This window comes from Stenella coeruleoalba (genome assembly GCF_951394435.1).
Source record: "Stenella coeruleoalba genome assembly, chromosome: 3".
NCBI lineage: Eukaryota > Metazoa > Chordata > Mammalia > Artiodactyla > Delphinidae > Stenella > Stenella coeruleoalba.
In genome coordinates this window covers 90,414,437-90,441,456 of record NC_137148.1, presented here as the reverse complement: position 1 = coordinate 90,441,456, position 27,020 = coordinate 90,414,437, and the positions used below count along the sequence as shown (strand labels likewise).

Genomic DNA, 27,020 nt, shown 5'->3' with positions numbered 1-27,020 from the left:
TTTTAATAGAGAAGTAAGAAGTTATAAGTTAACAGTGGCATTAAAAACCATATTTAAAAAAGGCTTAGACAGTACTCAATCAGACAAATGTAAGAAATGAAGGATTTAAATAACTTCTACATCTTTAACTCATTAAAGATTTAGCTGAATCTTACTCCTACATTGAAAGAAAGAAAAGGAAGGAAGAAACCTTAAGATTCACTTTCACTGAATATAGTACTATATACTCAACATAATTCAGGTACGAAAGTATATTGATAAATGCTCAAATCCCCCTCAAAGTGTATCCTGAGTAATCCTATATTAATCAGAAAATTAAAATAACCAATATACAACATCTAATTAAGCAAAACTTAACTTAAACTTAAAATAATTCTCTCCAAGCTGGAAAACTTAACACTATTAGGGAAAAATTTCAAAATGTTAAACTATGTTCTTTGTTCTTTCAATGAATATTATCATTAATAAACTTGAGTATAATAAGATAACCACAAGACAGTTTTACAGGAGAAAACACCCTTAAAAACAAGTTCACTTACTGTTGCAGTTATGTCATCTTTCTTCAGCTCTTTTGGCTTGAGAAAGTAAGCACCTATTGTAGATCTTTGATAGTTCCAGGTTGAGCAAGATAGCTTACCTTGATGGCAAGCAATGATACCATCCCAGTCACTTTCACGAGCTTCCTCTAAAACATAATTAAAAGCATAAATCAAATTGCTTTTCATTCCCTCACTCATTCATTCACGTATTTTATTTATTAAGCATTTAATATTCTATGTTGTAATTAGGCACTAGGGACAGGATGGTAAACAGGTAATTTCTGAGAGCAATGAGCTTCCAATCTAACAAGAGATTCTGATTAGAAGAAATTACAATAAAGTAAGATGGTGTCTTGTAAGAGCACTCAGGAAGAGTTTACTAAGAGAACTGGGGAGAGTAATAAATGGTCCCTGAAAGAAGTAAAACAAGTAGAAATTAATCGGGGGGGGGGGGTTGCTAGAGCAGAGAGAGGTTGAGACACACACACAGGCCCAAGAGTAACTTGTACAAAATTAAGCACAGCAAGTAAGTGTCTTGAGAGGGGTGGCAGGAGGACAAGGCCACTAGGTCACATTACCAAGGGTCTTGAAAGCCATGTGAAGGAGAGGAGGTTGCACCCAAAAGGTGATAAAGAGCCATTAAAGATTTTTAAGCATATGAATGACATGATTCAGATCTTTTAGAAAGACCACTCAGGTTCTAAGATAGAAAATAAACAGGAGGGGGGGTTAAAGTTAAAAAAAAAAAATGACCAGTCATCAGGTTGTTATAAATAACCTTGAAATGGAAATGGTGCCTATACAATTATTTCTATGATAGTTTTCGCTCAACAATCTTATCACCTATCTACATTTTTCTTAAAATCACTTCTTCGAATGATGCACTGCTCAAATGACACAGTATACTAAGACCTCAGTATGTTCAGATGTTTATTAAATTAGCCAGAGCTCTATGTTCTCAGTTCTCACCTTTTTACATTAGTGACTTTCTTATACCAGGCATATAACAGAATAAATAGAAGAGCTACAAAATGAAATAGCAAATATTGTTTATTAATAGCTTACAGAGATCAAAGCCTAAATTATTAGATAACAAGTTCAAATTATAAATAACTCATTTTCAGTCTTCACACAAGACTAGCATGCACTTGGGATGCATCCTGGATTCTTATTAATATTTGCTGAAACATTTATTAAAATGGGAGAAATAAAGAAATATATTTTGAGTTACCCTCCGGATGCTTATTAATATTTGTAAAAACATTTATTAAAATGGAGGAAATAAAGAAATACATAGGAGGAAATAAATGACAGAGCAGAACTCGAAACACAGTATGAAGTTTCTTACCAGCTGCAAACTTTGTGATGGGTGGAAGTCTCACTGACATGGTATTCTGAAGTCCTTTACGTTTGACTCTCTTTTTATTTATTAATCCTGTGGTTAGGGGAGAAGAGAATAGAGCTATGAATCCTTCTTAATGAAAAATGTATATATAAAAAAAGCTATTCATTGTCATATAACTATAAACTTCAAGATATTCCCATTTAAGTCAGGTGCAAAATAAAGATGATATTACCACTATTATCAGTAGTATTAACAATGACAGAAATATAAATGAACAGACTGCAGTCACAATATTAGCAAAAAAATAAATATTAGCAAATTATATTAAAATATATAAAATACCACTGAATAATCTTAAATATGTGGGACCAATAGGAGGAAAACTAAAAAAACTTCACTGAGGAACATTAAAGACAACTTGAATGAGGATATATCATATTCCTAGATGTGATGATTCTTAAAAATATCAAATCTCTCCAATTTGATTCTAAGAAGAATTATTTTGGATATTGATTTTAAAATGATCCTGAAATTCATCTGGAAGTATATACATGCAGGAATAGCCAGGATATTGGCTTGCAAAGAAGAGTAATTATAAATAAAACTGAACATTTTTGTTTAATAAACAAACTCTTTCAAATAACAGAAACCATGGGAAGGGATACAGAATAAAAGAGCCCTTTTTGCAAAAAGATGGGATGCTTCTTACTTTGATGCTTTCTCTAAGCTTCCTTCCATCTTTAAAATGTTATAGTCTGCAGATGGCTCAAGTTAGATCGTTAATGTCTTTTCGGTGGCAGCAGTATGTTTTTACCACTTAAGATGTTTTTTACCACCTAAGATATCTAACTCTTCAATAACCTTACAGTAGCACCTCAATCACTTCCATAGCAACATCGATCTTAAGTATCTTACTACTACTCTTTCATACAAAGGATTTTTATTTCATCTGAAGAAAGAGGAAATTATCAATGAAACCTCCTCTGATTATCTTACAGAATCTTGAAATGATTTTTTGTGTGTGACCAACAGTTTTTTTCCATCTTGCAAATGACGTACCATGTCCCAAGCTCTTGTTAAATTTTTCATGTATTGTGGAAAATGACTGAAGAGTTCCATCCTGACCTGTTGATATACAGAGAAAATGCCTAATCAAGCTTCATTGAAACAATGGACCATTTAAATCACAGCTCTTATAATATTAGATTCTACAGAAAGCTTGAAGTTAGTTTGCAGCACTTTAAAAGGCGAGCTGATTGCAACTACCTAATTTATCATATTCAACTGCACACAGAATGCCATTTAGTAAGAACAAAGGATAAACTGAGGTGCTAATAACTGCCAGTAGATTATCTGTATAGGCAAGGGCCACATTTCTGGAATTTGCCCTTTCTGTCTCTGAGGATTAGTAAATAGAATGACACTCCAAATAAAAGTAATAGCAGCTACAGTGTTCCCTGAAGTATTCAAAAACAATCACCTCATTTTACCCAGATTTCCAAGTCACTCAAAGGGGCATTTGAATCTAAAACTGTGTAAATACCAAATAAATATTAAATACCTAATAAATATTAAACACTCTGCTCTCATTACTTGCTGAAATAAATTAATGCACAAAGCAGAAACTCACTTGCGCTAAGAATTTGTTGTCCGTTTTGTCCATAATATCTTATTTTGGTAAGAGGAGCACTATGTCCCATTCTGAATCTCAAAAGCCGGCCTTCACCTGTGGGACCATCAAATATCCATATCTGCCAAGAAATAAAAAAGTAAGGTTCTTCCACAATGTTTTAAGTGATCCGCAAGCAGTCAAATCATCTCCTATACAAATGTGGCACTGGGTATTGCGTGCAGACCACTGACCCTGGAGTGGGGGCTGGGGAAAAGCTAAGCTGTAACTCTCTCACTTTACTAAAATCATGTAACCTGCTATGCGTTCTATTTCATCTGTATCAATATCTTATCCCATATTCCCTTCATCTGCTAGGTTCCAGGCTGATACAGTACAGCAGGCTTATAATAACCAAAGGGTAGGACACATGAGCCAAGAAAGATAAGAATCATAGTACCCTGAGAGCATTGTCAGCACCATTTGTGACAAGAAGTGGTTCTCTATGGAGAAATGTCAGTCCGGCAATTGCTGTAGAATGTGCATTTCTCATTTGATTGATTAACTTTTTGACTTCTAGATCCCAGAGTCCAATATGGCCACATGGGCTTCCAGCTGCCATTACTGGATGACCATCTGTTGTTAAAATAGAATACATAAAGAAAAACATGCAACTTAAAACAATTAAACTTAAGAATTTCTCTCTCCATCCTTTTAATCCATAAATATAAAGTTTAAAAAAAGACTATACACCAATAATCTATCAATATTCCTTTGGCTCTTTATATTCCAGTATTTCATTCATTTCTATTAGATTAAATTATAAGAAAATATTAAGAAAATCTCTATGAGCTTCAAACTAATGCATTTCAAGTGTTCTTAATTTTCATCAATCAATAAATTAAGGACTTCCCTGGTGGCACAGTGGTTAAGAATCCACCTGCCAACGCAGGGGACACGGGTTTAAGCCCTGGTCCGGGAAGATCCCACATGCCGCAGAGCAACTAAGACCGTGCGCCATAACTACTGAGCCCGTGCTCTGCAATAAGAGAAGCCACCGCAATGAGAAGCCCTCGCACCTCCGCGAAGAGTATCCCCCATTCGCCGCAACCAGAGAAAGCCCCTGCACAGCAACGAAGACCCACCACAGCCAAAAATAAATTAAAAAAAAAAAAAAGTTAAGTTACCTGTGCGAAATGAAATCGAAGTAATAGGTCCCCAGTCTTGACGAAACTTCATTAATGTTTCATCAAACTTAATGTTGTGAATGATAATCTGACCCGACATAAGACCAACAGCAACAACATCCACAGCTGGTGCCTGAAAATTAAATTACTCAACTTTTTATTTTCTTAATCAAATTAAATTAATAGCTTTAATAATACTGATGATTACATCATTACTTATGTGTTATCAAATTATTAATAGCTTTAATAATACGATGAGTACATCATTACTTATGTGTTATCAAAAGAAATAATGGAATATCTAATCTAATAGTCTATGATTATAATCTTCTGTTTTTTTGTTTTTTTTTTTGCGGTACGTGGGCCTCTCACTGTTGTGGCCTCTCCTGTTGTGGAGCACAGGCTCCGGATGCACAGGCTCAGCGGCCATGGCTCACGGGCCTTGCTGCTCCGCGGCATGTGGGATCTTCCCGGACCGGGGCACGAACCCGTGTCCCCTGCATCAGCAGGCGGACTCTCAACCACTGCGCCACCAGGGAAGCCCTATAATCTTCATTTTATAAATGGTCTTACATACAGACTCCATAAATTTCTTTATTTTAGCACACAAGATCAATGTCTAATACCATTACAAAATGGAATCAGGCTAACATGTTATTAATTTGCCATCAAGTAACTACTACGCATGAGACCCTGTGTAGAAGCTGGGTATACTAAAACAAGTATGATGTCTTGCCCTCAAAGGACCTAATCATCTGATACCTTTGGGGTCTTCTGGGTAGGTAAAAGCAGAGTAAGGCTGACGGTAGTGTGAGAGAATAAAGGAATGTATATAAACTGGGCAGGTATAAGCAACTGATATTTAGAAAGACAAGGGTACATAGCTGTATATGTGTCCAAAATAGATATAAGATTCTCTGCAGACATACAGTCATTCGTTCATACATGTCCTATAGACTCATAAAAACAAAAAGCAGTTATTTCTGGAAAAGTCAAGCATTTAATGAATTATTAAGATTTGGGCCCCAATTATCTCAAGCTACAGATCTCAACATCCTGACAAATTTTTCCGAATGACCTAAAATCTCCCTTGCTTCACTGAAAAACTCATCTCCGCTCTTTACAAGGCACTGGACTACATGCTTACAAAATGAGTGGTAAACATGGTTCCATAGCAACCACAGATTTAGAGCCTAATTCTAGGCAAAAAGGTTTCCACAAACATTTATAGACAAAGGCGCTGTTTTCAATTACATTTCCAAAACACTATTTTTTATGGTGTTATTTGTAAAGATACACTAGTCTATATATTATTTTGTCTTTAGGTCCAAAAATATGGTTGGCCCCTGAAAATGAAAGATGCTACTACTATGAGCTTCATTTCTTCTTTGACATAACAGAAAAAGACTAACCTGCTGAAGCGCTGTCACTCCAACTTTCCATCCCGCAAATGTATACAGAAGTTTACTACAACAAGAAAAATAGTTGAAAGCTATTTTTTTGGGGGGGGGGGAGAAAAACAAAGTCAACTACATATTAAAAAATGAAATAATAACAGGTGATATTTATTAAGTTCTTACTCTGCCCCACACTATTCTAAGTATATATATTAAAACAATTCCATGAGGTAGATACCACCATTTTCCAGATAAAGAAACTAAGAAACTTAATTATGTGAAAAAAATCAAGCTAAGATCACATGGCTAAAATTGACAGAGCCCAGAGAGACCAACTCCAGATCCTAAGCTGCTAAGAACTACTCTACTATGCAACATCTTTAAGAAATTAAATAGAAAGAAAAAAAATACATGAGTAACCATGTTATATGACAGATACAATTTAAAATAAAATCTTAGAATATTGGCAGATCTCATTTTTCACTGCAACGTGTTCCTAGAAACATATCACAAAAGGGAATATATTATAATTACAATACTCCTTGTATGTTACATGACTGTTACACGACAATACTGACGCTGCTTTAAATTTCAGAATCAAGCCATAAATGATAAAGAATCCATAGAGCAGAGATATATGAAATTGTTATAATGACAAAGTACTTAAGCATATGTTAAATTTTTTAAGGGGCACAGATTAGATCACTCAGTGATTATCCAAGGGATACTTAATGTACAATAAAGAGTGTAAACATCACATAAAGAACCTAAAGAGATAACCTTAGGGCACAGAATATTTCAGTCATTATCCCTCAGCCTAGTGCAGAGTAGGTAGTCAATGATATTTATTAAATTGAACAGAAACACTGAATTAGAACTAGGATAAACATTAAACCTCTGAAAATCTTATTTCCCTTTTCGAATTTATAAGGGCTTTGGAAAGAACAATTTGGATGGTCAAATATTTTTGTTTGCCCTTTTAATGCTATACAAAGAAAAGTGAGCTGCCATTTTTTTCTCTGGATAAACGTTCAAATAACAGGCAGAGGTATCTAAAATCATTTATCTAGACCCCAAGCTATACCAATAATATTAAGTAGATATCCGTCATGTCTGTGGTTGATGATCAATGTACTTTTACCCTAAAAACCATTCCTAAATGCTAGCACTAAATTAACACTGATTTGCTTTGCCATCTTACCTTTCTTAGTTTACTGAGAACTAAAAGCTTCCCAGCGACAATCTCATAATTATCTTCTGATCCTGTGTACTAGAGCCTTCTTTACAGCTTTATGAATTCTTTACAGTGACTAAGGCCGTTAGTATATACTTTTCAACAAGGATTTATGAAGCTGCCTACCATGTTCCAAGACCATATCCAAGCTTTCACATATGTGATGCCGTGAGTATAACTCCAAAAACAGGTATATTTACTGAAAGCTCTCCAAATAAACATATAAAGGCAAGGAGAATTGAGAGACTTAAGTGCGCATCAGGGAGTAGTGATGAGGATTAGGTAAGAATCAACTTATGTTCTAAATATTGTGCTTACTTGGATTTTACATTCCACAACTGGAGGCTTCCTTGTTCACTGCCAAGAAGTATTTTATTCAAATAGGTACTCGGATGCAAAATTGCAGAAATTTTAAATACTGATTTATCAAAAGACAACTGCAGGTATTCTTCTATGAAAGTAAAAGTTATAAACAATATGTAACTTTTTAATAAAATAGTTTAAAATATTTTTCATATACCCATATATTTAGCACTTAAAATCTACCATATCAAAGATTTATGTACTAATATAAATCAAAGACATATGCTAACCTATAAGCATTCCCTGAGAAATTAAACAAATGTGATGAGGGTCAACTTGCAAATTTAACTTTGACTGTCAAGAATTTTCTAAAAGTTCTAATATCAATACTGTTTAAAATTTCACTGACAAATTGGTTTACAGGAATGAAAACAAGGGTTCAAAAAAAAAAAATGACGCGAGGGATCAGACTTAGTATTTTTATAATTTGATCAAGAGGCAGCAAATGTTCCAAGTGAAGCGCGTGCACTGAGCTGAGCTATTCTAGGGAGTGAAGGACCAAATATCTAGAGAGCTTGACTGGCTCCTCAAACATGTAAAAGTCAGAGGCAAACTTCAGTGAAAGGAGCAGTGCTTCTCACATTTTCACAGGAGAACCTCTAGCAGAGGAGAAGACCCTATAGCCCCGTGGAGTAGAAAATGGCACAGCCAGCTGTTTCTCGCTGCAAGATCAAAACATTTTTTGAAATGCCACGTATGTTTAAAATTCCTATGTGTGAATTTTCTTTTCTACCTCACAGTTCATCCACGATGAAAACAATTTTTCACTAAATTTCCTAATAAATTTGAATATCAGAGAAGGTACATTTCTTTTAATCTTTAGTTTCACATACTATCTGGTTGCTACACACTCCCAGGGGTATGTGTACCCCAGTTTAAGGAGAATAGATTAACAGGTGAGAATTACACAAATTTTACTTAAATACTATTTTAAAAGATTCTTGCCTCTGTTCGTAACTAACAGTTTTACTTAAGATCACCACAAACAGCTCCCTGAAGACACTGTGCTGCAGCAACAGCAACAAAAAGCTGGACATAAGGATCAACAGAAAGCCTACTGAACTCTAAGAATCAGGTTCTCTAATTTTATAAAAGGCCTTTTAACATCCATCTGCACAGGTACTACTTTTGGAATTCTGTTCCCTCCATCTGAGCAAAGACAAAACAAACAGTGACTAATCTGAACAAGAACATGGAATGACTCCCAGGAGGGCAATCTTTCTAGGATTTTTACTAAAAATAAACACATTACATCAAAAAACGAGTTAATCAAGAGATAACAAAAGCTAAAAATGTAACAGATTAAAAAACTTAAAAGCTTTAATTCATGAGAGACCCCACAGTCTTTTACATGAAGAAAGCTGGGGATATTCTGGTGATAAGTTCCTAACCTTTGAAGATAACATGGTCCTATAAACATAGCTCAGTGACATTGTTTAAGAATATCACAGTTAAAGGACACTGACTCATATTCTTAGAAAAAGGATGTATATTTTCCTTCAGATTACTGGATCTTCAAGTTTACTATTATAATTTCACTTACTGAAAGTTGAAAATACAAACCAAGTATTACTCAGATGTGAACATACACCAAAATTCACCCCACAGAGAAAATAATATAACATGTCATTAATCTTGGAGAACTGCTATACTAATACTGAACTAGTCTTAGTTCAGAAAAACACATTAAGCAGGTTATAAACAGTTAGCTCAACTAGCTGACTAAAATTATTGATACTTACCCATTTTTTACTTAGAACCTTTTTCCTTACATGTGTTAAAGATTCTTAAAATTTTTTTTACTGCTTTACTCCTTTGATATAGAAGTTATGCTTGCCTAGATACTTAATTTTAGCTACACACATACTACCCCAAGATAAAGCAATAAATTGGTTCTTACCTTCTGAATATATGTGCCAAATAATAAGAATACCGTCAGTATCAACAGAAATAACGTGATCCCCAAAGGGTTGCAAAAGATGGATTTCTGCCTTATGACCCTTAAAGGTATGTACTACCTACAATGTCAAAGTTCAAAGGAATTTCATATTATTATTCATTCATCATGTATTATTATTCATATTATCCAAAAAACAGGCTAATCCTGAAGATGCTCATGTTAAGAAATGTGGTCCAACTTTTGACTACCCAAGGTTAGATTAACAAATAGCAAGGAATCAGGCATTTTTACCTGCTCCCCCAGCCAGTCCAATAAGGAAACATGAACTAGGAACACAGAAATGAGATCTCTGAGGCTCAGCTTCTCAACCGAGCTTAGGAAGCATGCACACAGCTGGGTCCCTCACCCCATCCAATCAGCGCAATTCCGTGCTGATGGTATGTTCTAGAAGGCTGACCTCTACAGCCATCACCAGCTGGCTTCCACATGAGACAAAGGAGAGAGATATAGGATACTCCTTCCATATAGCTTTCTGTCTTGACACAGACACCCTTACCTTACAGCAGCAGCTGCATCCTCAATAACTACAGTCCCCTCCCCCACGGTTTCAGTTCCCACCAGGCTCCAGAAACACTATTTCTTCTCCTTGTCCCTTTGGCCCTAGGGATGGTAACCGCTTCCTACAGTTGATAGTCTCTGATACCTTTCTACCCCTACTTTCTATGTTTATCTCCCAGGGAAAACTACAAATTGCAATCAATATTTTGCAAAAAAAAAAAAGACACTTTTCCTGACTCTCTGAAAGTCAAAACAACTCCCATTAAAGAACTGTACAGGTAAGTTGCCTTCCTCTGCCGTAGGTAGTGATGATGGAAAATGTTGGGAACAAACATCATCAGTCCAAGTTAAACTTTGAAAAGCACAGTGATTCTATCACTTGGCTATCTAGGAATCCCCATGGCCACTTTCCCTTTTCATTCTGGACCACTAGAGCCAGGTCACCTCTCAAGTCAGTTGTTCCAGGACAAACTTAGAAATGAATGAGTAAATTAACAAGAAAAGATCCTTCCTTAGTAGAGAAAACAGAGAATCTAGCTTTCTCTTTATAGGAAACAAGCACTCGGTTCTTAGAAAATGAGTCATGGGCTGTGTTGTTCATAATGAAAAAGTCAATCCACATAAAGCAGTAGTGCAAATAGGAATCTCTTAGGAAAACATTTTCAAACTACTCTTAACTAAATCCTACCCCAACCAAATAAACAAAGTAGAAAACTCCAGAGACAGGACGTGGCTGGTCACAATAATGTTTTACAAGCTGTGCAAATAATTCTAACATTGATCCTTGGCAAAGAAAACTGAACTAAAGCACCAGTTTTAACTAATTTTGAGAATTTGATGAAATCAACTTTCTCTTCCTCCAGAAAAGTGAATATACATTAAAAAAAAAAAATGTCCAGTGTCCCAGATGAAGAATAACAACATTAAAGTTCCCTCAACTACCATGACAATCAACTACTGACTGCAAAAGACAAACAAATTAAAATAGTTCAGTGATACAAACCTCTTTATTACGGGCAAAGGCAGAGAAAACATTCCCATAAGCAGCAAAGACTAGCCTCCCATCAGCTGCCATACAACAGATATCCTGTGGAAGGGAGTTACCTAGGAAAAAGGAAATATAAGAAGTAAGGATTTTTAAGATCTTGGAACAAATAGAAACCTCAAGTATATGTATAACATTTTTCCTAACTATAATTTAAAAATATGTATGTATGAGAATCAGAGTATAAAATTTAGATTTCAATGTTATTTTAGACATCTAATAGTAACTATCACACTAAAAATATGACATCACCTTGACCTTCCCTAGAGAATTAATGTCTGGTATTTGCAGACATAAAAATGTAATCCTAAAGAAACGAGAAGAAGCTTTTGAGGTTATTTGGAAAAAAAAAAAAATCCTCACTAAATACACAAAACTCTGGCAGATGGTCACCTAGCCTTCATGTGAATGCCTTCAGGAACATCAAGTTCCTAATAACTGCAGGAAAATTTTAAAAGTAAATCAAAACCTAGAACTCTAACTCTACCCTTTAGAGTAACCTAAAAAAACCTCCATATGATATTCTACATGCTGACCTTTCAAGTGAATAATATGGTTTCCACTCAGTCTTCTCCAAGATAAATATGCCTATCACCTCTAGCCATTTCTTATGATAGGATTTCTTGATTCCTGTCTCACTACCATGGTCACACTGGCCTTTTCTTTTTATTTCCTATTTTGGGCTTAAAATATAGAGAATCGCTTTAAGTATCTTTCATGCTGATATTCTGCTTTGGGATTTCATTTCCAAAATACTATTTTTATTGGTTTACCCTTCGCTTTAGTATTTGACTTAGGTTTTAGTGCCCTTCTACTGCCTTCTATAATTTTAAAAATGTAAGTTTATCAGACATGTACACTGGATTCTTTATAGCTCTGTTTCTCTTACAAAGATCATATTTGATGGTGAAACTAGAATCTCTCAGCCCTGGCAAGCTCTTTATTCTATTAAAGAGTTTTCAAAAAAAAAAAAATTCCTTCCATTGGAAAAAAAAATATCAAAATGTGGAAAAAGGGAAAACTCTTTCTTACAATAGAATGATAGAATCAGAAAATCACTGATAATCATCCTACTAATAACTGATTCAGGCAAGAATCATCACCAAATGATAAACCTAGCAGTAGTTGAAACTTTGTAGAGTAAAAGGACACTTACATGGTCTCAATGTATCTTACCACTTATTACATTTATTAGTTACAAAGGGTGAAACTTTAAAATGGAGCTGCCTGATAAATGTCACCTTAACCAAATGATCAAAGTTTTCACTGCCAGGAATAAGACTAACCAATAGCATGTGCCTCCTGATATGGTTCATTGAGAATTCAGCATCATTTCTGTTATTATTGCCATACTGCATAACCTGAATCTAATCATCAGGAAGCATTAGAAAAAGTCAAATTGAAGAATATTCTAAAAAAGAACTAGCCTATACTCTTCAAAAAATAAATGTTGTAAAACACAAAGAAAGTCTGATGAATTAGTCTAGATTAAAGAAGACCAAAGAGACATGACAACTGAAGGCAACACACGATCCTGTCTTGGACTTTTTGTTGTTCTTGCTATGTAAGTTTACTATAAATACACGCTGGAGTCCTTGTTCTGCAAGTCTTAAATTATGTCAAAATTACAAAAAATTTTAAGATACTAAACATGCACAAATTCAGGATAAAGTCTATACTTACTTACTGCAACCAGACTAAGTTTCTGAACCTGTCTTAAAGAAAAAAGAAATGATTAAATTTTTACTAACAAAAACAACTATAATAATCTAACATTTGAAGATTAAGATCTAACCTCATACATAAATTTGCTATTCTGTCCTTCCTTAAAGAGACACTTAACTGACCCTAATTTTCATTATTAGGAAAGCTTATATTTTCTACTATTTCATCAGATGGAAGGATAGGTGTCACACATAGTTTTCTATATGGGCTATGTAGTAAATATTTTAACGCTTTGCATGCTGTGTGGTTTTTGTTGCAATTACTCAACTGATAATGTACCACGAAAGCAGCCATATATGACACAAAAACAAACGTGCATGGCTGTATTCCAATACATTTGACTTATGGATATAGACTGTAATTTTCAAATTTTTCATATGCCATGAAATATTATTCTTCTTTGGATTATTTCCCAATCATTTAAAAACGTCAAAACCATTCATCTCAGAAGCACAGAGCTCAGAGGGGTATAAGGAGAAATTCATACCCTAGAGATGTGTAAGACTGAAAGAGCCCTTGAAGATGAATTAAATAATCTGTTTCTTAATCAAGAGTATATGGATGTCTCCATCCCACGTCAAAATTTGATTATACTGCATCCTACTACTATGCAAATTTTACTTGGAGATTATGCTGTATTAGAATAAACACAAACATACACAGAAAAATAAATAAATAAAAACGTCATGGGTCATACAAAAACTGTTGGCAGAACTGGCTTGCAGGCTGCAGTTTGTGGACCCCAATTTATGGTTACTGATCCAGCTATGTGACTTTAAGAAAGTTACTCAGGGGAAGTTTAGGGAAATTAGCTTGCTATCAAATGTGGACTGTCGCCTACAACATAATTAATCGCACCCCCTCCAGTTATCCCAATGTTTTTTAGCCTGTATTTCTAACCCAGCTCTTGTCGCGAATTGCACAAAATTGCTTGCAAGTCTTTCTGATGAAGAAGGTGGTGGCGCCAGGGAGTTTTTAAAATCACATTTACATCTTCAAGAGAACTTCAACAAATATTTAGAGAGCAAATACATTGCTATTGAACTGAAATGTTCTCTAGTACCTCCCCCTAGACAGACTACCTCCGAAACTCTTCCCAAGCAGACTTCAAGGGCTAAATCAACACGTGGATGTAATGCGGTGGCGAAAGCCCTTGGTAGGTGACGGAGGAGAACGGGATTGCCACAGACAGAGTTGGGGGCCGGGGAGGGTGATTCCCGGGAAGCGGGCGAAAGAAGTCACTCACGTCATAGGTGTGGAAGCTTTTGCCCACGCACGTCGTCACACAGAATCGGCGCTTCAGCGCACTGAACCGCACCACGTGTGGAATGTCGTTGCTGAAAAGCCCCAAAGCCCGGAATCCCGCGAAAAGGGCGCTAGCAGTGCGGTCTCCTGCGCTCCGCTCCATTGCTTCCGCGGTGGGGTTTCCTCTGGGCTCCAGTCCCAGTGGAAACCGCGCACCCAGGCTCTCCGCGCGTCTCGTGGCACAATCCTTTGCCGGGTTCCCAAGCGCTTCCGGTCCCCGCTGCCAATCGCGTGAGCGGAGACTGTCCTCAGTGCATTTGAAAAAGAGCTCCCTACGGAGCTCGAAGGGGAGGCGCGACTTCAGTTCCGCCGTCCACAGCCTGCAGCAGTTTAACGGTGCTCCCAGCTCTCCCGGGCCTGGAAGACACTCGAGTCACTTTTCAGCGGGACCGTAGGGGAGGGGAAAGACTGGGGAAGCAAGCACAAGGGCCAGGAGGGTGAAGGGGAAACGGAAGACTTAACTCAGATGGAGTCAGGTTAAACGTGTGAAACGATGAGACTGCCAAGAAAATTTGAACACTGAGTGGATATTTGATGATATTAAGACATTATTGTTTAAATATGTGATAGTAGTATTGTGATTATGTTTTTAAAGGTCCTTATCTTTTGGAGATATGTATTTATGGATGAAATTATGTATCTGGAGATTTGTTTTCAAAATAATTGGAAATGAGGTGCATGGTTTAGATGACATAAGATTGGTAATTATTTAATCTGGGGAATGAGTATGTGAGAGTTCATAATACTGTCCTTCTGCTTCCTTTTAAAATCAAAATTTCCCATAATAAAAATATTTTTGTTTGCTTTTTACTGAGTTTGTTTAAAGTAAAATATAAATTGGAATATTAATGGATTATTAATTTTTACCTGTGAGTCATGGAAATATGTACAAATGTTTTTAATTACTAAATAAACATTAAGAGTTCTCTAAATTTTGTATAATGCACATATAATTTTTATAATCACAAAGACTTCTGTCTATATTGACAGTTTGGGGAGAAAATTGAAAAAGTTTCCTGTTCAGGACTTTACAGTTCACAAAGCCTTTGATAACACCCATTATCTTAATATAATCCTCAAATTAACACTGTGAGGTGTTTAGGGCAAAAATTATATTGTTGTTTTACAAATGAGGAAATTGATTCATTGGGATTAAATGATTTGTTCAGTTCCAAGATTATTTAGTGCCAAAATCCAGACTAGCACAAGGTTTAGAAAAGGATAAGTAGAGATCACTGAGGGGCAGCTGGAGGGTGGGAGAAATCATTCAGCAATCTGATTTTCAAGATCACATGATGGGCCACATGATGGGTGTGTGTTCGCATTAGATAAGAAACCTGAGGTTCCCAGAGATTACCTGACTTGTCCAGGGTCACTTAATTAATGGTAGTGTAGCAATTTGAATGTAGGCCTATCTGACAATTAGATTTATGTTCTTTGACCTACATCTGGACAATAAGACAAAAGTTTAAAAATTAGAACTGTCATGGAAAATCTAGTCATATGGTAGCAGTAGACGTGCATGTTAGCTATTTTGCTGTGATCTTTTAAAGGGACGATGTTATGGGCTGATTGTGAGTTTTCCAGTTTTAGCAGTTGGTCAGAGTACATTTCTCCCCATCAGTTGCCTCCCTGAGTTTCTTGCTATTTAGCTGCCAGCAAAGTGTTTGAATGTGTAATGGGAGAGAAGGACCTAGCTACTGCTCTTTTTACTTAGAGATGCCCCTAAGGATGGTAGTCCCAAGTTAGAATAAAAGAAAAGGTAGAGAATTCCCTGGCAGTCCAGTGGTTAGGACTCCAGGCTTCCACTGCAGGGGGCCTGAGTTCGATACCTGGTAGGGGAACTAAGATCCTGCAAGCCACGTGGTGGATGTAGTCGATCATTGACAAATGATCATTTTCAATTTGATTCAATGCATTGGGACTTCAGAATATTCAGGTAAATTAAAAGTATAGCTATGTCGTGTTGTCATATCTAACTTTTAAAAAAGGGTTAAATATGACTTTTCTGATTAGTTTATATAATAAAGACCATGTCTTTTTTGTTACTGGTATTGTGATTACCAGCCTCCAAGATGCCATCAATGACTGTTACCTCCTGGTATTCACGCCCTTGTGTAGTCCCCTCTCACACTGAATAGGGTTGACCTGTAACAGGGCTAGGTCATAAAACACATTGAAGCTTTTGACTTGCTCCTTCTTGGGTCATTTGCTCTGCAGAAACTCAACAGCCATATTGGGAAGATACTCAAGCAGTCCTATGGAGTGTTTCACATGACAAGGAACTGAGGGCCTCCTGCCAGCCACCAGCACTACCTTGTTAGACATGTGAGTAAAGCGTCTTCTCCAGCCCCAGGAAAGCCTTCAGATGACTGCAGCCATGCAGACATCTTGACTACAACTTGATGAAAGACTCTAAGCCAGAAGCACTCTCTTAAGCCACTCCTGAATTCCTGAGTCTCAACTGTTTAACATAATAAATGTTAATTGCTGTTTTAGGCCACTAAATTTGGGGGTAATTTGTTACACATTAATATATAACCAGTATATTTATACTTACCTTGCTAATCAAATTTAGAAATGCATATAGTTCATTTCATCGTATTGGCAGAAGCATGTCAGAAACCCAAGGAGGTTTCAAGATATTGCTTGTCCGCCCCCTTATTTCACAGATGAGTGAACTACTAAGGACTACAACTGTGAAGTTAGGTGATAAAAGAGCAGGCACCATATATCAATACTCCTTATTCTCAATCTAAGACTTTCTACCTTGGGGAGTTGTTCATTCTGGCTGCCCCAATTTTTCCTCCGCTGGTGGAAAATGTACACGAACATGTCTGTTGCTGGTTGAGCAGAACCACTAAAATACACGTTGCTCTGAGGTATTGTTAACCAGGGTAGAAATAAGAGATTTGCTGAATATGTCAGATCTATTTGTTCTACAGGTAAGCATGTACAATTCACTAAAATCTTGTAATGGCAATTCTGATCTAGAGTTTGGAGGCTATAGGAAATGTTTGTTTTAGTTAGCTTTCTTGAGAAATGTCACTTACATGTGGCAGCATAGAGAAACCTCTTTAGCAACAAACCGTTTCTTTTCAACTCTTTTCATGTAAATCCTTTTTTTTTTTTTTTGCGGTACGTGGGCCTCTCACTGTTGTGGCCTCTCCCGTTGCGGAGCACAGGCTCCGGACGCACAGGCTCAGCAGCCATGGCTCACGGGCCCAGCCACTCCGTGGCATGTGGGATCTTCCCAGACCGGGGCACGAACCCATGTCCCCTGCATCGGCAGGCGGACTCTCAACCACTGCGCCACCAGGGAAGCCCTGAATCAGTTCTTTGATAGTGCCTATGGTGGCACTTAGCCTGAAAGAAGAGTCAATTCTCTAGAAAGATTATGCTTAGGATTTGCCATCAGTATAAGCATCCACATAACATTATCCTCTTCCATAGTCAGGCTGGAGCAGTTCTCTTTATTTTAAATATCCTTTTACTTCTTTTTTCAGTCATAGTGGGAACTCAAAGCTGAAGTTCTCCATAGCCATGAGCTGGGATTAGAGGACACACAGGCTATCAGCATCAGATGACAATATTGTAGAAATAACCTTCAATGTTCTGCTGTTCTCTTGAGGACTTTTCTGACCCAAGTGCCAGAAATCCTGGCCCCACAATGATTTGTAAAATGTTACCTTCCCAAATGACATTGCCTTTCATGTAACAGCTTTTCCTAAATATTCCATGAGGTCTTTTCCCTGAATAGAATATCTGGTATGAGACTAGACCCATGTAGGCCCGCTGACAGTAAGGTCACTGTCTTTCTTTTATCCTCATTTAAAAAAATATCCTATGCTACATTGATAGTAATAGAGACTTTTCTTCTCCATTCATTATCAGACCTTCCTGACACTAAGAGACTAAGAGAACTGGAAAAAAAAAAAAAAGAAAAGGAAAGAACAAATGGAAGAAATTAACCAGCAGTTACCGTTAGAGGTTCTTAACTTGCAATGGATCTTCATGATATAATTATCTAGAGGACAGTGTGAGCATGGTTTGTTGTCAATATGATTTGAGCAGATTTTAGGTACATAATAAACACAAAATGAGGATATTATGATTAGAGGTATCCACCAACCTGGAAAATTGGTAAGAAGAATTGTGAGTGCATAATTCCCCATGCTTATCTTACTGGTACAGAATTAGCATCCACCAGTGCAAAAATGGTCTCCCCAGAAGCAATACCCTGCCAATCAAAGACCTCTCCAAAACTAGAAATTTGAAAGGAATAATAGATTCTTGTGGTTCTCTTTCTTACCTTTTTTAATTTATCCTGCTATAAATCTCAAAAGGCCATATAAAACTATATTCATGGGTCAGTTTAGACTTCTAAATAACTGAATACATGGCTGAATGTCTGACTAAATTATTGTCACTGGTGGTGGTCAGTATGTGAAAGGATCACTGAGGCCTTACCACCCAGTATTCAGATTCAGAAGGAGAGGGGTGGACTACAGGTATCTGCATTTAACAAGCTTCCCAAGTGATTCTGATACCAGTAGTCCACAAGCCACTTTGAAACATACTGACTGTTGAGGAAATGGCTGGTGAGAAAACAGTGATGCTGTTGGATACTGGCAATACATGAAATCATAGAATGTGTGCTTCCAGTACTTGTTATCAAGGCTTCAAACTCTCTGGCACCAGTAGAGAAAGGGCTTTGCTGAAATTACATGGTCTTGCATGATGGAAAACCTCAGTCATATATGGTCCTGAATCTCATTACATTCACCCTGAATTCTTCAAGGAAGTTCCAGGGAGAGGAATAACTGAATCTCATTAAGAATTATTTGCAGCCCTTTAAGAATAATGAGACTATTATTCTACTCTTCTAGAGACTAAAGTTTATTTTCTAGAGAAGTGAACCCTAAGTAATCCAGATTTGGACAGCAGGCACAGAAAGACATTGCAGCTGAGACTGGCAGATGAAGTGAACATCACACACTGACCAGTGGGTCTCCCAATTTCTTCCACACCATACTCCCAGAAAGCCAACCTTCAGGCCTGTATACACCTAGAAGATTGCAGGAAAACTCAGGAAAACTGAACAGTTCCAAAGAAAAGACCTACAGATGCTTCCATTTGGTGATCTCATGCTGAAAATGCCTGTCACCTAAATAACCTACATTTTATTCAGGAAGTATTTATACAACATCTAATGAATGCCAGGCACTTCTAGATGCTTCTGATATCACCATAATCAAATCAGATATACAAGACTTGTTTCAGACATACACATAATCAAAACATACAAAAACTTGTCCTCATGAAGTTTGTCTTCTATGAAAGAGAGATAGACAATAAAGAAGAAGTAAATAATAACTTTGAAGGATGTTGATAAGTGTTCTGGGGGAAAAAAAGCATAGAGAGGGATAGATAGTGTCAGAGTTACAATTTTAAAGACTTTGCCAGGTAAATTCTCATAGAAAAGGTAATGTTTGAACAATATTTTGGATAAAATGTATTTTTTGTATCCTATATACATTATGAGTATGTAGGATACAAAAAATATATTAAACTCATATAACTAAATATTGACAATATTATTTAATACTTACATAGCATATGTATTTTCAAATAATGTTAATAAAACAAATGTCCATGTAATCACCATTCACATAAAGTAATTAAACATTGATAGTAACTTAGAAGTTTCCCAAGTAACTTTTCAACATTACATACCCAATTCTCCCTAATCATAAATAATCGTTAGTAATTCTGTGATAATCATTCTTTTGCTTTTTAATTTATTCATATACCATAATTTATTTAATCAGGTCTTATTGTACAACATTTAGCTACTTATAATTTTTTACTATTACAAATTGGATCCCTGGATTGTAATTCTGGTTAAGCTACTGTTTCTCTGGGTAACTATTACTTTCCAATTTTCCTGTGAATCAGATGCTTGCCCGCCACACATCAAGAAATTAGCAAAAAAGCAATAAATGAACAAATGTATGAGTGTGTGAATGAGTAAATAAATGAGTAAAACAGGTTATATTCTCAAATATGTCACACGATGTCTAGTCCTTAAGGAACAAAGCAAAACAAGAGAAGACAGCTCTATTCCAAAAAGCTTGGATGGAGAGGCTAAGGTAAAAAATCAGAACACTATAGGAGAGGTTATCTTTTAACATAAAGCTTTTATCAAAATATTTCAAAAATAAGAAATTGACTTTCCTAAGAAAACTCTTGTTTTGCCCCTACCCATCCTCCTTCATTCCCCTCATACCCTTTATTTCTGTATTGGTTGGAAATGATCGGGTTGGACACACAACAAAACAAGCAAACTGGAAAACAAAATGATCTGCCTAGTCTATGGGGGGAAAAAAGAATGGGGGCAATATGGGATTATGTATAGAACTAAAGGAAAAGTTAGAGAGTCATGCTTCAAAAAGGACAGCAGCCAGAACAGTTCCTATTTTTTATTTTTAAATTTTTCTTTCTTTCTTTATTTTTGCTATCCTTGCCCCTGCCATCTTGAGTCTACTCCTTTGGGATCAGGGAAGGAAGAGGATGTGAAGAAAATACCCCATTTAGATGGTACTCTTGGTAGTACTTTCTTGACTCTGAAATGTCCTCTGTCTCATGCAGCTTGCCCAACTCTTGATCCCTTTCAAGAGCCCAGTGGTTACAGGCTATTCTGACTAACCTGCCTCCCTCAGATTTCTCCTAATGAGAGGTAGGCATTATTTTCTATGCACTCTGCTTTATCTGGAAAGATACATAAGAGGATCTTCCAAGAACTGTCTTATATTTCATTTAGGTGGGCATGGATTTGAGCCTACAAGATTATGCAATTCAGCAAACTTGGAGTAAGTCGTCAATTTCACATGCTTGTACATAACCCTAGTCTCTATAATTGTTTTGTTTTGTTTTGTTTTTGGAGCCACATACTTAGCTTGAGAATTGGAAGTGTTGGGAAACTCACTTCCCTCCTTCTTGGTGAGATTGGTGAGAAAACGATAGCTCTCTCTACATCTACAGAATCTCTTCAAAGAACCCTCTAATTACTATCTAGCTTTCTCTTACTTTGGCTGTGATCCAGTTATAGTCACTAGATCAGGCTGGCAATATCTTAAGCAAGTCCTAAATGAATGTCTTGCAAGTTTTCTTTAGAAGGTTCATGGGCAGAGGAGAGTTATTTATCATTTATTGTTCTCAGCTTTGAGACTTTAGAAAAAGTTTCACCCTGTAGTAGATCGTTTCCAAAAATGATCATGACATTATTGCCCATCCCACATGCCTGTAATACAGTGTGACCTTGACATTACTACCATAGAGTCTTGAGATCTCTATCTTCTCCTCTTGAACCTGGGTGGATCTTTGACTGCTTCAAACAATAAAGTATGGTAAGCATGCTACTATGTGACTCTCAAGACTAGATCATATGGGATTGACATATATACACTAATATGTATAAAATAGACAACTAATAAGAACATGCTGTATAAAAAAATTAAATAAAAATCAAATCAAAATAAATAAATGTTACAAACCAAACAAAAAAAGACTAGATCATAAAAATCCCTGGCATTGCCACCTTGCTCTCTGGGAATGCTCACTCTTGGAGTCAGCCTCCATTCAGAGAAAAAGCCCAAAATAGTTCATGTGGAGAAACCACATGGAGAGGCCGTGTGCAGTATTTCAGCCTGTCACCCACCTGTGGTCTCAGCTGACAGCCAGCATGAACCATCAGGCATGAGAGTATGGGCTAGAATGTTTCAGCTCATAGCTGTCGAGTCACTCCCAGATTTCAATTCTCTCAACTGACACTCCATCCCAGCTGTGCCCTTTCTGAATGCTAGACCCAGAGAATCCATAGCACAATACAATGTTTATTTTAGGTCACTAAGTTTTGAGTGGCTTATTTTACAGCAATAGTAACTTGAACACATTAAATACCTTGTTATAATTGTTATGCGATTACTTAAGCTCTTTTCTCTGCATAGTGTCCTCAAAGCTCCCCTCTGGATAGCAAACATTCTCCCTTTTATTACTGGCCCAGTTCAAGTTCTGCCTCCTCTGCAAATCCTTCTCTGACTTTTTCAGTCCATAAGGAGCTCTCTTTTCTCTGAATTCCTAAGTATCACTTCACTTAGTGCTTGTTTTCTGTGGTAGACACATACTTCTTTTCATTCTTAGTTAACAGAATCCCCACTATGTTCACATAGCAGAGGGCCTCATGGTTCACTAAGGGTTAATCCCCTCCCCTGAGTAGGTGAATATCAATTAGTCTAATATAATTATGGTAATTAATATTTTTCTCACCAGAGATTAGTTTAAGCAAAGGCTTGAGACCTAATTCTGGCCAATTAGATTTTAAGGGAAGTCTTTTGGGAGGTTTTGGGAAAAGGTCTGTCTGTTTAAACAAAAAGGTGGGGGGGGGACATAATTGAAAACGGCTTTCTTCTGCTTAAAGTTATTGCATCTGCATATAAAACCTAAAAATTCTGCAATCACCTTACAACCATGGGGAGAAAATCCTGAGGAAAAGGCAACATGATGAGAAAACAGAGCAGAAAGACAAAAAGAATCTGAGTCTTTAATGATATATTTGGACTACTAAGTTACCAAACCCTGAAACCATCTTTTCTCTCATATTATTATATGACATAGTACATTTTTCTCATTATTTAAGCCAGCTGAATGGAGGTCCTCTATTACACACAGAGATGGATTCTGTTTTCTGCTGAAAGTTCTAGAGTACTCAATTAAATTGTGGCTTAAACAATAAAGCTATTTATTATCTCATGTTTCAAGGAATTTAGAGGTAGTATGGACCCAGAGTTGGTTCACTAACTCAACAATATCATCACAGACCAAGATACTTTCCAACTTTATACTTTGCCATTGTCAGTAAGTCAGTGATAATCTTCACTTCATGGTCACAAGGTGGATGTAGTCATTGTAAGCACAATATGCAGAAACAAAATATCCAGTCAAGAAGAATAAGACAGAGACCTTCAAGATGGCAGAGGAGTAAGACGCGAAGATCACCTTCCTTGCCACAAATACATCAAAAATACATCTACATGTGGAACAACTCCTACAGAACACCTACTGAACGCTGGCAGAAGACCTCAGACTTCCCAAAAGACAAGAAACTCCCCACGTACCTCGGTAGGGCAAAAGAAAAAAGAATAAACAGAAACAAAAGAATAGGGACGGGACCTGCACCAGTGGGAGGGAGCTGTGAAGGAGGAAAGGTTTCCACACACTAGGAAGCCCCTTCACTGGCGGAGACGGGGGTGGCGGGGGGGGAAGCTTCAGAGCCATGGAGGAGAGCGCAGCAACAGGGGTGTGGAGGGCAAAGTGGAGAGCTTCCCGCAGAGAGGATCGGTGCCCACCGGCACTCACCAGCCCGAGAGGCTTGTCTGCTCACCCTCCGGGGCGGGCGGGGCTGGGAGCTGAGGCTCGGGCTTCGGAGGTCAGATCCCAGGGAGAGGACTGGGGTTGACTGCGTGAACACAGCCTGAAGGGGGCTAGTGCGCCACAGCTAGCCGGGAGGGAGTCCGGGAAAAGTCTGGAGCTGCCTAAGAGGCAAGAAACAATTGTTTTGGGGTGTGCGAGGAAAGGAGTTTCAGAGCATTGCCTAAATGAGCTCCAGAGATGGGTGTGAGCCGCGGCTATCAGCACGGACACTAGAGACAGGCATGAAACGCTAAGGCTGCTGCTGCAGCCATCAAGAAGCCTGTGTGCAAGCACAGGTCACTATCCACACCTCCCCTCCAAGGAGCCTGTGCAGCCCGCCACTGCCAGAGTCCCGTGATCCAGAGACAACTTCCCCGGGAGAACGCACGGTGCGCCTCAGGCTGGTGCAACGTCACGCTGGCCTCTGCTGCCTTAGGCTCGCCCCATATCCGTACCCCTCCCTCCCCCCGGCCTGAGCAAGCCAGAGCCCCCGAATCAGCTGCTCCTTTAAGCCCGTCCTGTCTGGGCAAACAACAGACGCCAGAGGGCGACCTACGCACAGAGGCGGGGCCAAATCCAAAGCTGAACCCCAGGAGCTCTGCAAACAAAGAAGAGAAAGGGAAATCTCTCCGTACAGCCTCTGGAGCAGTGGATTAAATCTCCACAATCAACTTGATGTATACCCTGCATCTGTGGAATACCTGAATAGACAATGAATCATCCCAAATTGAGGAGGTGGACTTTGGGAGCAACTGTAGACTTGGGGTTTGCTTTCTGCACCTGATTTGTTTCTGGTTTTATGTTCATCTTAGTTTAGTATTTAGAGCTTATTATCATTGGTTGATTTGTTTATTGATTTGGTTGCTCTCTTCCTTTTTTAAAAATATATATCTTTTTTCCTTCCTTTTTCTCTTTTTGTGAGTGTGTATGTGTATGCTTCTTTGTGTGATTTTGTCTATATAGGTTTGCTTTTACCATTTGTCCTAGGGTTCTCTCTGTCCATTTTTTTTTTCTTTTTTTTAGTATAGTTTTTAGCACTTGTTATCATTGGTGGATTTGTTTAATGGTTTGGTTGCCCTCTTTCTTTTTTTAATTACATTTTTATTTCTTTATTACTTTTTAATTTTAATAATATTTTTGTATTTTAAAATAACTTTATTTTATTTTTTTCTTGCTTGCTTTTTTTTCTCCCTTCTCTTCTGAGGTGTGGCTGACAGGATCTTGGTGCTCTGGCTGAGTGTCAGTCCTGAGCCTCTGAGGTGGAGGAGCTGAGTTTAGGACATTGGACCACCAGAGACCTCCCGGCCCCACATAATATCAATCAGCAAGAACTCTCCCAGAGATCTCCATCTCAATGCTGAGATCCAGCTCCACTCAACGACCAAGAAGCTCCAGTGCTTGACACCCCATGCCAAACAACTAGCAAGACAGGAATACAACCCAACCCATTAGCAGAGAGGCTGCCTAAAATCATAAAAAGTGTACAGACTCCCCAAAACACACCACCAGACACAGTCCTACCTACCAGAAAGACAACATCCAGCCTCATCCACCAGAACACAGGCACCAGAACACAGGCACCAGTCCCCCCCACCAGAAAGCCTACACAACCCACTTAACCAACCTTACCCATTGTGGGCAGACACCAAAAACAACGGGAACTACGAACCTGCAGCCTGTGAAAAGGAGACCCCAAACACAGTAAGTTAAGCAAAATGAAAAGACAGAGAAATACACAGCAGATGAAGGAGAAAGGTAAAAACCCACCAGACCAAACAAATGAAGAGGAAATAGGCAGTCTAACTGAAAAAGAATTCAGAGTAATGATAGGAAAGATGATCCAACATCTTGGAAATAGAATGGAGAAAATACAAGAAATGTTTAACAAGGACCTAGAAGAACTAAAGAGCAAACAAATAATGATGAATGACACAATAAATGAAATTAAAAATTCTCTAGAAGGAATCAATAGCAGAATAACTGAGGCATAAGAACAGATAAGTGACCTGGAAGATAAAATAGCGGAAATAACTACTGCAGAGCAGAATAAAGAAAAAAGAATAAAAGGAATTGAGGACAGTCTCAGAGACCTCTGGGACAACATTAAACACACCAACAGTCGAATTATAGGGGTCCCAGAAGAAGAAGAGAAAAAGGAACTGAGAAAATATTTGAAGAGATTATCGTTGAAAACTTCCCTAATACGGGAAAGGAAATAGTTAATCAAGTCCAGGAAGCACAGAGAGTCCCATACAGGATAAATCCAAGGAGAAACAGGCCAAGAAATATAATAATCAAACTATCAAAATTAAATACAAAGAAAACATTAAAAGCAGCAAAGGAAAACAACAAAAAACATGGAAGGGAATCCCCATAAGATTAACAGCTGATCTTTCAGCAGAAACTCTGCAAGCCAGAAGGGAGTGGCAGGACATATTTAAAGTGATGAAAGGCAAAAACCTACAAAAAAGATTACTCTACCCAGCAAGGATCTCATTCAGATTGAACAGAGAAATTAAAATGTTTACAGACAAGCAAAATCTAAGAGAAATCAGCACCACCAAACCAGCTTTACAACAAATGCTAAAGGAACTTCTCTAGGCAGGAAACACAAGAGAAGGAAAAGACCTACAATAACAAACCCAAAACAATTAAGAAAATGGGAATAGGAACATACATATAGATGGTTACCTTAAATGTAAATAGATTGAGTGCTCCAACCAAAAGACATAGACTGGCTGAATAGATACAAAAACAAGACTAATATATATGCAATCTACAAGAGACCCACTTCAGACCTAGGACACATACAGATTGAAAGTGAGGGGGTAGAAAAAGATATTCCATGCAAATGGAAATCAAAAGAAAGCTGGAGTAGCAATTATCATATCAGACAAAATAGACTTTAAAATAAAGACTTTTACAAGAGACAAAGAAGGACACTACATAACGATCAACGGATCAATCCAAGAAGAAAATATAAAAATTGTAAATACTTATGCACCCAACATAGGAGCACCTCAATACATAAGGCAAATGCTAAGAGCCATAAAAGGGGAAATCGACGGTAACACAATAATAGTAGGGGACTTTAACAGCCCACTTTCACCTACGGACAGATCATCCAAAATTAAAATAAATAAGGAAATACAAGCTTTAAATGACACATTAAATAAGATGGACTTAATTGATATTTATAGGATATTCCATCCAAAAACAACAGAATACACTTTCTTCTCAAGTGCTCATGGAACATTATCTAGGATAGATTATATCTTTTTTTTTATTGGAGTATAATTGGTTTACAATGTTTTGTTAGTTTCGGCTTTATAACAAAGTGAA

At 37.4% G+C, this 27,020-nt stretch overlaps 1 protein-coding gene across 1 annotated transcript in view; it reads right to left on the bottom strand.

Annotated features, from left to right (window-relative positions):
* The window catches only part of WDR36 (WD repeat domain 36), a 37,859-nt gene extending 23,458 nt beyond the window's left edge, over positions 1-14,401 (bottom strand). Inside the window, exons 1-12 of the mRNA XM_079918373.1 lie at positions 14,149-14,401; positions 12,861-12,888; positions 11,136-11,236; positions 9,575-9,692; positions 7,630-7,762; positions 6,093-6,147; positions 4,681-4,813; positions 3,954-4,129; positions 3,515-3,635; positions 2,944-3,009; positions 1,888-1,974; positions 540-685 (exon numbers count right to left, since the gene is read on the bottom strand). Coding sequence (XP_079774499.1) covers positions 540-685; positions 1,888-1,974; positions 2,944-3,009; positions 3,515-3,635; positions 3,954-4,129; positions 4,681-4,813; positions 6,093-6,147; positions 7,630-7,762; positions 9,575-9,692; positions 11,136-11,236; positions 12,861-12,888; positions 14,149-14,310 — 1,326 coding nt within the window. The 5' untranslated portion in view covers positions 14,311-14,401. The remainder of the gene's footprint in view (positions 1-539; positions 686-1,887; positions 1,975-2,943; positions 3,010-3,514; positions 3,636-3,953; positions 4,130-4,680; positions 4,814-6,092; positions 6,148-7,629; positions 7,763-9,574; positions 9,693-11,135; positions 11,237-12,860; positions 12,889-14,148) is intronic.
* Positions 14,402-27,020: the final 12,619 nt, after the last annotated feature.